Source organism: Sinocyclocheilus rhinocerous, unplaced genomic scaffold, assembly GCF_001515625.1.
Source record: "Sinocyclocheilus rhinocerous isolate Xijiao unplaced genomic scaffold, SAMN03320098_v1.1 scaffold942, whole genome shotgun sequence".
NCBI classification, from domain to species: Eukaryota; Metazoa; Chordata; class Actinopteri; order Cypriniformes; family Cyprinidae; genus Sinocyclocheilus; species Sinocyclocheilus rhinocerous.
Window position 1 is genome coordinate 2,485,924 of NW_015627890.1, and position 11,654 is coordinate 2,497,577.

An 11,654-nucleotide genomic window follows, 5' to 3' on the forward strand; every position below is an offset into this window, starting at 1 on the left:
TGTTTTGATTTTGTCATTCAATTTTGATGGTGATTTATTTGTTATATAACATCTTTTCATAGAGGCTTAAATCATCACGACTTGTTTGTGTGTCTCTTCTTATTTTGGCACTGTTGCACTCTTTCTCGCTCACACAAATCCATCCTCTTGAACCGCATATTTCTTATCCTCTGCCTCAGTGTCTCTTTCACCTTCTTCATGTGTCATCTCGTGTTTCTTCCACCTCAGGGCGGATGTGGTCATCTGTTTGAGCACCACGGTGAGGAACGACACGCTACAGGATGTGAAAGATCAGCGTGTGTCTCTCAAATGTCGGAAACAGCTGAGGGTGGAAGAGCTGGAGATGGTGAATTCACTTTACTCAAGTTAAATCACACACTTCACAGTGTTCAGACCCTTTTTCCTGTACAACAAAAGTGCACTGTAATTTATTCGATCAAGGACTTAAAAGTACCATTAAAGTTTCAGAAAACGTTTTCATATGACTCATGCGCTGTATTCCACGTCTTCTGAAGTTCAGATGTCACGCTCTCTGTCCTCTTCATTTGCAGTCAGAGGACATTCGACTGGAACCTGAGATGTATGATGCTTGTAAGAAGGATATCAACAAGTTTTGTTCCTCTGTTGCCTATGGAAACGCTCAGGTAACCGTTTACTTTGATCTTTTACTTTTATATAGAAAGCTATACCTGCAGCTGCTGCATGCAGACACATGATGAAACTTGTCCAGTTAGAGCAAGAAAATTCATATAACTAGTTTCCCAGTCATGGACCACCTGGAAATAGTAGAAAATCTTAAAAACTGAGATTTCCAGGTCATCAAAAAGTTTGTAGCAAATAACTGTGCTCTGCATAGGGGCTGGAAAAGGCAAGTCCTTTTTTGAACCACTACCATTTTTATTTACAGAAACAAAAAAAAATTTAAATTCCAGAATTTTCAGTAATTGAGTGTTCTTTATATTTTTGTTACCAATGAATTTACATGAATTTTATAGTCATTTGTAAATATGGGGATTGCTTAAAAAAATTGCTGTTCACAAATAGCAATATTGCCCCGATAAAATATCTTAGAATTTGACAAAACTACAGGTGCATCTCAATAAATTAGAATGTCGTGGAAAAGTTCATTTATTTCAGTAATTCAACTCAAATTGTGAAACTCGTGTATTAAATAAATTCAGTGCACACAGACTGAAGTAGGTTATTCATTTTAGGAATTTCCATGATTTAAAAAAAAAGATTTTATTAATTTCAATGCTGTTTCCAGGTCTAGAAATCACTTTTTTTTTAAATTCGCACACATACCCATGTTCATATATAAAAATGATAGAATTAAGAATTAGAATTAAGAAATGTCAGCTTACATTTAGATTTTTGTCTGTTCTAGCTTATTTTAAAGCTTGTTTTGTCTTATTTGTAATAATTTCATCCCATCTTGAGTTCCACTTAAATATATACACAGTTGCTTTTTTTAAATTTTATTTTACTTAATTTTAATTTTTAAATTAAAATTAAGGATTGGTACCTAAAATAGATATCTAAAATACAGAGTGATCATGAAAGACTGGAAAAGTTGTGGAAATTCATTGGTCAAATGTGGAAATCCCTGCATTACAGTCTGATAATTTAAACCACATACAAAATACAAAAATGTTGTATTGTAATACATGTTATACAAATCCGGGTGGTTTGAGGCATGTATTTGCACACATGCAAAATACATGTTATACAAAGGTAGGATAGGATTTTCCTTGCGTTTTATGGAAATACATTTTCAGTGTTTAACGCTCTCAGCTTTCTCACCCAGTCCATTAAATACCTAGCTATAAAAATTATTCGGCCATAAATCATGTTGACACAACCATGAGCACATTAACATATGATCACACATGTTTACATACAGTAATTACACTTATCCAGTAGTCGGCAAGCAGGCAGGGTCCTGTTTAGTCATGTAACAGCTTAGGTTAGCTTAAAAAATAATAATGCAATAAAATATGAATGCATTTAATAATGCACTCTGACCTACATGAAAATTCCGTAATTTTCTACCTTCAACACAATTCCAGCTTTAACTACCACCTATGAATTGCATGGAAAATGTGTAGAGCTGTCAGTTTATAGTGTTAATTTAGTGTGATTATTATTTAATTAAAAATGAATTTAATCATGTGACCTGATGCCTATACACAAGAAACCTCGATTAACCTTAACTTGACAGCGCAAGTGAAAAAATCAAATGCTGCAGCAAAGTAGCCCTGTTAACTAACTATTGGAGAAGACCTTCATCACCCGTTCGTTTTTCGTCTGTATCTGTCCTCTTCTTCTCAGATCATTGAGTGTCTCAAAGAGAACAAGAAGCAGCTTTCCCAGGTTTGTCATCAGAAGATCTTTAAGCTTCAGGAAACTGAAATGATGGATCCGGAGCTGGACTATCAGCTCATGAGAGTGTGCAAGCAGATGATCAAGGTGAGATGTTTTAGCAGGTAACTAACTTGGGGCAAGTTCTGCAGTTCCCTTTGGTCATATGCTGACATTATCTAAAGCTTTTCTGTCAAACAGAACGATCTGATGGTTATAAACACGCTCTGGATTGTCAAAGATCAATAGTAATAGCTTAAGCCCCATGTTTTAATTAACTTAAACTCAATAAGATCAACTCGGGGCCAGAGTGAAGTGGCTGATAGATCGGAGCTGATTTGGAAAAGAGTATTAAACATTGAAACCACATAACCTTGTCTTTAAAGGGGTCATATGATGCTTTTTTAAAGGTCATTATTTTGTGTATTTGGTGTAACAGAATATGTTGACAAGGATGCTTTTAACAAATACACTAATGTTGAAAAGTTTGGGATCAGTACGATTTTTGTTTTGAAAGAAATTAATACATTTATTCAGCAAGGACACATAAAGTTGATCAAAAGTGACAGTAAAGACTTTTATGATGTTACGAAAGATGTCTAGTTCAAATAAATACTGGTCTTATTGTATTATTATTGTTGTTATTATTAATCAAATCAGCATATTAGAATGATTTCTGAAGGATCGTGTGACACTGAATACTGGAGTAATGATGCTGAAAATTCAGCTTTGTCATCACAAGAATACATTTCAATTTTAAATATATTCAAATAAAAGAAACCGTAATTTTAGGTTGTAATAGCATTTATCAATATCAGTAGCAAATGCAACATTGGTGTGCAAGAAACATGAAAAAAAATTTACCGACCCCAAACTTTTGAGCATTAGTGTAGTTTAAGAAAGGAATATTTTTACATTGAGCAGTTTTATGCCACATTACGTCACTAAAGAGCAGTGGTGTGATGTAGCGGTAAAAGCTGAAGGCTTATAATCGCAAAATTGCCAAAATGACCGAGCCATTAGCTATCACTATTTTGCCCTTGAGTACAGACATTGTAGAGGGATTGAATCTGCCTTATTTGCAAGTCATTTTGGCTGAAGGCACATGCTAAATGACCGTATACTTGCTTTCCAACGAGTCTGTAAGCTTCCATATTGTTTCCCGTAGATCTGTGCAGTCAGTAGTTAAGCCTGTTGCTCCTTTTCTCTGTCTTTCTCAACCTATTTGTCCTTGGTTTAGCGTTTTTGCACAGAGTCGGATGCTAAGAACGTGCTACAGTGTCTAAAACTGAACAAGAACAGCGAGCTAATGGATCCCAAGTGTAAGCAGATGATCACCAAGAGACAAATCACTCAGAACACAGGTGAAGACCAAACACATCTGCACCAATAAATGCCTTCATTTCCACTTAACTAGTTGGTTAATTTGGGGCTTTGTCATCTACAGCTCTCTTTTTGGTTCTGAAACTCTTCCTCAAGTTCTGTTTTAAGGCTAGTCTTTACCTCCTGGCGTTGAATCTAACATTTTTAATTGTCATTGTTGTCATTTCTTTGCTGTATTGGTGTTTTCAGACTACAGATTGAACCCAGTGTTGAGGAAGGCTTGTAAAGCAGACATTCCCAAGTTCTGTCAAAGCATTCTCGGCAAAGCCAGTGACGCCAACGAACTTGAGGGTCAAGTCATATCCTGCCTTTTCCCGTAGATCTGTGCAGTCACTAGTTAAGCCTGTTGCTCCTTTTCTCTGTCTTTCTCAACCTATTTGTCCTTGGTTTAGCGTTTTTGCACAGAGTCAGATGCTAAGAACGTGCTACAGTGTCTAAAACTGAACAAGAACAGCGAGCTAATGGATCCCAAGTGTAAGCAGATGATCACCAAGAGACAAATCACTCAGAACACAGGTGAAGACCAAACACATCTGCACCAATAAATGCCTTCATTTCCACTTAACTAGTTGGTTAATTTGGGGCTTTGTCATCTACAGCTCTCTTTTTGGTTCTGAAACTCTTCCTCAAGTTCTGTTTTAAGGCTAGTCTTTACCTCCTGGCGTTGAATCTAACATTTTTAATTGTCATTGTTGTCATTTCTTTGCTGTATTGGTGTTTTCAGACTACAGATTGAACCCAGTGTTGAGGAAGGCTTGTAAAGCAGACATTCCCAAGTTCTGTCAAAGCATTCTCGGCAAAGCCAGTGACGCCAACGAACTTGAGGGTCAAGTCATATCCTGCCTCAAACTCAAGTATGCAGACCAGGTATGCATGTCACTGAATATTAGCAACGAATAAGTAGGGGATAATAAAAGTTATAGTCTTGTATCATATTGAAGAGGTTTATGTTGCGATAATGACCATCTGACTGACATTATCCTGCTTATTGTACTACTTACCTATATCAGTGTTGTTATTGTTAAAATTGCTGTTGGTAATTGAAATAAAACTGAACTAAACTCAAACGGAAATTAGAAGTGTTTCCTAAATGTTGTGCAAAAATTCACTAAAACTGAATTAAAAATAAAGTTATACAGAAATAATAATACTATTTTCAGCTTTAATGGAAATAAAGTTAATATAAATATTATATGAAAAATATAAACTTACAAAATTTTAACAATTTAAAATTATAAATGTTCACTAAATGGTTTGCTAAAATTACTAATGATTGAAAAAATAGTTTAGTTAAAAATACCTCAAATAAAATAAATTAAAGCTATACAGAAATATTTAGAAAATTAATAAAATGTCCAAAGCACATCAAATTAAAATGAAAACTGAACATATAAAAATAAAAGCTAATTCAAAATATGAATAAATAAACATATTAATATTAAATATTAATAAATAATACTAAAGTAACACTGACTTTTATAGATATGAAGTATTGATTAGTAAATCAACATAATGTTATTTTTAGCCAAGTATTCTTAAACACATGCTGGTCTTGTAGGACATAGAAGTTCTTTTATTAGCATTTGAGTGGGAGTGTTGTGATGTGGAAATGCAGACCGTTGAACAGTTTTAAACCGGTTAATAATTGTCACTGTTCCCAGCGGTTGTCTGGAGACTGTGAGGATCAGATTCGAGTGATTCTTCAGGAGTCAGCGCTCGACTACCGGCTCGATCCGCAGCTCCAGGTTCACTGCAGTAATGAGGTGAGTGGACACACAGGCTCTGAGCGTCTTTACGTGTATGTCTGCAGAGGTCACTGCAGCATCTGAATCGAAATGAAAACACACCAGTGACTGATTTAAAGCACTCTTCGTGGGTAGTTTATTCTATTTGATATAGAATAAACAGGGTAGTTTATTTTCTGTTTATTCTAAATGATTTCCTCAGAGTTTGACTGTTTTGCTATTGCAGGGGATTTTAATATTCACATAGATAATGCAGAAAACAAAACTACAAAAGAAATTATGACTGTTTTAAACACTTTTGACCTGATTCATTATGTGCATGAACCCACACACAATCGTGGACATACTCTAGATTTAATCATCAGTAGAGGTCTAAACATTCCATCCATTGTTATTAAGGACGTAGCACTATCTGATCACTTCTGTATTGTCTTTGATATATTGATCTCTGCTACCACTGAATCTAGATCTGTCTCTGTCAGAAAGAGATGCATTAACGAAAACACTAGTGTGCTATTTATGGAAGCTATATCTTTAACACCAAGCATTTCTGCCTTGCCTTGCCTATTTAAATATTCATATTTTTCATTACTGAATTAAATATAATGGACATTTCCTTTGACTCCATCTGTCAGCTCATTGCAGTGCATTTTGGGATTGGCGCTATCTACTAAGGATACATCTGATTTGAACATTGAACTTGAAATCTGGCTGATATAAATCAGTTTAATTTTGCTGCCTACTGTTTTAATGATGCCTCAAATGCTGTCTAGATACAGAGCTTGCGAGTGTTTGGAACGGAGCCCATGGCCTTCAACACACAGCATCTTTATGAGATCTAACAGTCTGTTTAAACATGTCAGGACACTCATTTGGAGCTGTACAGAGAGAGAGAGGGGGCGGCTGAGAATTGCTTTAAAAGATCATCCAAACAATGTTGAAAAGAACTGATATTTTTTCTCTCTGTTCCTAAAGAGATTCTCTGAGTGAGAAAGAAATGTCCAACTGCCTCATGAATGACTAATCTACAGTAATATTTCAGTCCCGTTTCTGAGGGGTTGGAAGAAATTCATCTGTAATGTCACAGGATGGGAACTAGATTTCCAATTCAAAATAGTCATGTTTAGCATCAGATATTTTTATCAATATAGTTGGGTCGGATTTTTTAAAAAGTCTCTTATGCTCATTGAGGCTGCATTTATTTGATCAAAATACAGTAAAAATAGTAATATTGTGAAATATTATTACAATTTAAAACAACTGTTTTCTATTTGAATATATTTTCAAATGTAATTTATTCCTGTGATGCAAAGCTGAATTTTCAGCATCATTACTCCAGTCTTCAGGGTCACATGATCCTTCAGAAATCATTCTAATATGCTGATTTGCTGCTCAGGAAGCATTTATTATTATTATTATTATTATCAGTGTTAAAACATTTGTGCTGCATAATATGTTTTGTGTAAACAATACTTTTTTCTAAATTCTAAAAAAAAACTATTTTAAATGTAATTTGTGAAACAATATACTTTACTGTCACTTTTAATTTAACATGTTTTAGCTAAATAATAGTATTATATATATATATATATATATTTGGTTATGTACTATTGGGTACAAATAGTTTTTATTTATTCATTAATTGGTCATTTAATTGAATATTAATATAATTAATTGAAATCGGTCCTTGTGTCTATGGTACAGGAAACTGCAGAATGACAGTACCTTATTAGGATTGTATGTGGAAATGACAGTCCAAATTAGTTATTATGTGACGAGAATACGCTCTTACCAATGCACTAGGCTTAGATGTCTTATTGTTATTAATGAATGATTTTTCAAGCTGTTGTGGAGAGTGCAGAGAGTGTTGCAGAATTATATGGCTTGTTTGTAATGCTATAAGACAGGAACAGGGACCCTCCTCCTGCAGCCTGTCTGAGGAAAGCCCTTTATTTATGATCTCCATGAGCCATAGGCTCTCAGAGAGAAATCAAGCTGGAATGGTGAGAAATGGGTCTCTTAATTGGGTCAGAAAAGAAAATTGACTTTGATCTCTGGGTTATATTCTGCTGACGGGAGGCCACATGAACACAGACAAAGACAAGGCAGACTTTTTAAAAAGAAAAAGGAGATTTTATATCTTTAGTCACTTCGTAACATGTCTGTTTGTGTGTGTGTGTTAGATCCCGCGGCTGTGTGCAGAGGAAGCTGCCGCACAGGAACAGACGGGTCAAGTGGAGGAGTGTCTGAAGAACAACCTTCTGAAAATTAAACCGGAGGAGTGCAAGACGGTACAGAACACATCCTCAGACATGCTTCATCTGCTACACGCTGCTTTCCTCTGCATCTGTTGCTATGGAAACACCATCAGTGTTTTTAAACCCACATCTGCTTTTCTGATGAGAGGAGATTCCCACACTAGACACATGGGTGGTTGCATGGTTGCTTCTGTCACCAGAACAAATTCCTTGTATGTGCAAACATACTTGGCAATAAAGCTCTTTCATATTAGAATGATATCTGAAGGATCATGTGACACTGAAGGCTGGCGTTATGATGCTGAAAATTCGGCTTTGCATCACAGGAATAAATTACATTTTACAATATATTCAAATAGAAAACAAATGGTTTTTTTTAAATGGTAATTATATTTCACAATATTACAGTTTTTTCTGTATTTTTTATCAAATAAATGCAGTTTTGGTGATTATTTCAAAATCATTAAAAAAAAATCTTACTGCCTTTTGAACTGTAGTGTAATTTTTTAAACGTCCAGTTAAACAAAACAATCATCATTTAGTTTTTCACAATACTTTCCTTCATCCACTCTTAAAAAGATAAGTCTTTTTTGCTGCTGTCTCTTTAAGAAACACCATCGCATGTGAAATAAGCAACAGTCCACTCACACACGGCTATATTAATTTGACACGTACAGGTTTAGTGCCCACATTTCGCTCTTTCATTTCATCCTCTTCTCCACGTGTAGGAGGTGTTGAACATGCTCAAAGAAAGCAAAGCAGATATATTCGTGGATCCTGTCTTGCACACGGCCTGTGCTCTGGATTTGAAACACCACTGTGCAGCCATCAACCCTGGAAGAGGCAGACGTGAGTGATTTCTTTTTTCTTTTTTTTTTGCATATTACACAATTCATTCACACTTTTAAAGATGCTATGAGAACAAAACTGTCAATTTTCTTTTTTTATTAAATATCTTGCTCCACATAGCTGTATATTAAACCTCAAATATCTTATGATTGTCGCTTCTTACATTATTTCTTACATTATTTCTCACTGAATGTTAATGCATTGTAAATACCATTTTGTGTTGTTTAATTCATGATGCCCGGTTAAAGTATCTGGGTTGAGGGTCTATTTGAGAGGCTAATGGAACGTTATGGCACTGACAGATGGTGTGATTACGGAGGTTGTTTTTTTTTCTCTTCTTTTTAACTCTGTAATTTGGAGCTCCTGACTCCCTCTGTTTGAAATTCTTTCCCAGAAATGTCCTGTTTGATGGAAGCTCTGCAGGACATGCAGGTGCGTCTACAGCCTGAATGTAAGAGAAGATTACAGGACCGCATCGACATGTGGAGCTATGCAGCGAAGGTCAGTGCACACAAACACAAACACATTGAACAAACTGTCCAGATGGACAAATAAATATTTTTTTCTTAAATATATTTACTACATACAAGCCAAACCTCTAGCTGTAAAATATGCCTTTTTGCTTTAAAATTATTATTATTATTATTAATTTTATTATTAAAGTAACAAAAATTATTATATTAAAAATAAAGTTGTCTTCTAAAGTTGTCTAATAATAATAATAATAATAATAATAATTCAATAAGAAGAAAAATAAGAAATTATAGTAAAATAAATTGTTATTTTATTATTAAAAATGTTATACTTTAAATTTTTTATTATTATATTTATGAACAACATTCATAAATATTAATGTTATGTTAGGTTTAGCCAAATTCTAGGGACAAATGAGTTCTAGTATGTGACTTGATTTCCTAGGTGGCACCAGCTGAAGGTTTCTCGGACCTCGCTGTGCAAGTCATGACGTCACCTTCGAAGAACTACATCCTGTTCATGATTGCGCTGGCCGTGTCCCTCCTCTTCCTCGTGGGGCTGCTGTGTGGCCGCATCACCAAACGTGTGACCAGAGAGCTGAAAGACAGGTAGAGCGAGGATCATTTCCTACTTATACCTGCGCAGACTTTGGGAGCTGCAGTGGACCTTCTGTGGGCCGGTGCCATGTTAGGAGCCCTCTCTAGCCCACCCTGCCACTGAATCCCACCTCAATCCAAACATACAACCTTTCCTGTTTGATGGAAGCTCTGCAGGACATGCAGGTGCGTCTACAGCCTGAATGTAAGAGAAGATTACAGGACCGCATAGACATGTGGAGCTATGCAGCGAAGGCCAGTGCACACAAACACAAACACATTGAACAAACTGTCCAGATGGACAAATAAATATTTTTTTCTTAAATATATTTACTACATACAAGCCAAACCTCTAGCTGTAAAATATGCCTTTTTGCTTTAAAATTATTATTATTATTATTAATTTTATTATTAAAGTAACAAAAATTATTATATTAAAAATAAAGTTGTCTTCCTTCGTTGTCTAATAATAATAATAATAATAATAATAATTCAATAAGAAGAAAAATAAGAAATTCCTTCGAAGAACTACATCCTGTTCATGATTGCGCTGGCCGTGTCCCTCCTCTTCCTCGTGGGGCTGCTGTGTGGCCGCATCACCAAACGTGTGACCAGAGAGCTGAAAGACAGGTAGAGCGAGGATCATTTCCTACTTATACCTGCGCAGACTTTGGGAGCTGCAGTGGACCTTCTGTGGGCCGGTGCCATGTTAGGAGCCCTCTCTAGCCCACCCTGCCACTGAATCCCACCTCAATCCAAACATACAACCTTTGAAATGCTTCTCAGACAGGATCAAGATCGTTTTGGGACTTTATGCCTTGAGTATATGTTTTTTGTTTTTATTTTGAGAGTGACAGCCTTACTTCTTGACTGTAATATGGTCATGTGTCAATGCAGTATTTTTATCGTTGTGTCTTTTTCAATTTTTTGAGAATGACGGGGCTTTAATCAGCAGCTTACATGAAAACAAGCCATCTTTATATTTTGTTTTTCACTTCAGTTTTTTTTTTTTTATCTTTAAATCACAAAGTGGAATTCACTTTGAGTGGGATTCATTTCTGGGTGTCTCCTAAATGTTTTGGCACTGGGGAGGGAAGATGGTTTTTCTAGTCCAGTATGATGATCCTGACACATGAAACGCTGGTTTTTATCAGTCAAGACAAAGACATTACATTTATGATACATTAGACAGCAAGTGGTAAACTTGCAAAGATTGACATTTTAATAGACCTTTACCTTTGCTAGAAGGTTTGACGTTCATAATGGTTTGATTATCAAGGGCAAAGCCAAACTTTATAATAGTAAACACATCATTGAGTGAATCTCATGAAAACATGTCCAGGCCCTATATATATAGAGAGAGAGAGAGATGAATTTTTCATGACGTCTGCACATTTCACGTTTGACTTATTTTATAATTCCCATTATTAACACTTAGTTTTTTACTGTTTTATGTTGTTTTGATTTATTTAAATCAGTAAAGGAAGTAAGACAAATACAACAAAAGAAAATAATGTCACAAAGTCATAAAATACTTAATTTAGCAAAGTTTATTTTTATTTTGCTGGGAAATATGACAAACATGGTCTTGGACTGGTTTTGTGAGAGTCCTCTACTGATAGTTTGAGTCTGGTCTGAAGAATTATAAACATCTGGTTTGCACATTTATAATGGATTAGGCATTAAATGGTTAATATACGAAGAGTACGAAATTCAAATAGACCTGTACCTCTGTTAGAAGGTTGAATGTGAAAGATGGTTTGATTGTCCAGGGTCAAGTTTCCTGCGGACCAACGTTGTAAGGGTGAACGTGACTGTATGTCCACAGGATGATTGCACTTTTTTGATGTTTTGTTATGTTTGGCTTAAGCCTTATTTATTGTTTACAACAAATGTGCTGATCTTGGTTCCGTGTGTGTGTGAGTGTGAGTGTGAGTGTGAGTGTGAGTGTGAGTGTGAGTGTGAGTGTGAGTGTGAGTGTGTGTGTG

At 35.4% G+C, this 11,654-nt stretch overlaps 1 protein-coding gene across 2 annotated transcripts in view; it reads left to right on the forward strand.

The window, feature by feature from the left end:
• LOC107735373 (Golgi apparatus protein 1-like) overlaps positions 1-9,697 on the forward strand; it is a 19,676-nt gene extending 9,979 nt beyond the window's left edge. The window contains exons 12-21 of one of the 2 annotated variants that reach the window (XM_016547077.1): positions 229-346; positions 552-644; positions 2,332-2,469; positions 4,137-4,260; positions 4,469-4,611; positions 5,406-5,507; positions 7,673-7,780; positions 8,476-8,596; positions 8,991-9,097; positions 9,515-9,697. In XM_016547077.1, coding sequence (XP_016402563.1) covers positions 229-346; positions 552-644; positions 2,332-2,469; positions 4,137-4,260; positions 4,469-4,611; positions 5,406-5,507; positions 7,673-7,780; positions 8,476-8,596; positions 8,991-9,097; positions 9,515-9,682 — 1,222 coding nt within the window. In that variant the 3' untranslated portion in view covers positions 9,683-9,697. The remainder of the gene's footprint in view (positions 1-228; positions 347-551; positions 645-2,331; positions 2,470-4,136; positions 4,261-4,468; positions 4,612-5,405; positions 5,508-7,672; positions 7,781-8,475; positions 8,597-8,990; positions 9,098-9,514) is intronic. The other variant, XM_016547084.1, reaches the window with a different exon arrangement.
• The last annotated feature ends 1,957 nt before the right edge of the window (positions 9,698-11,654 follow it).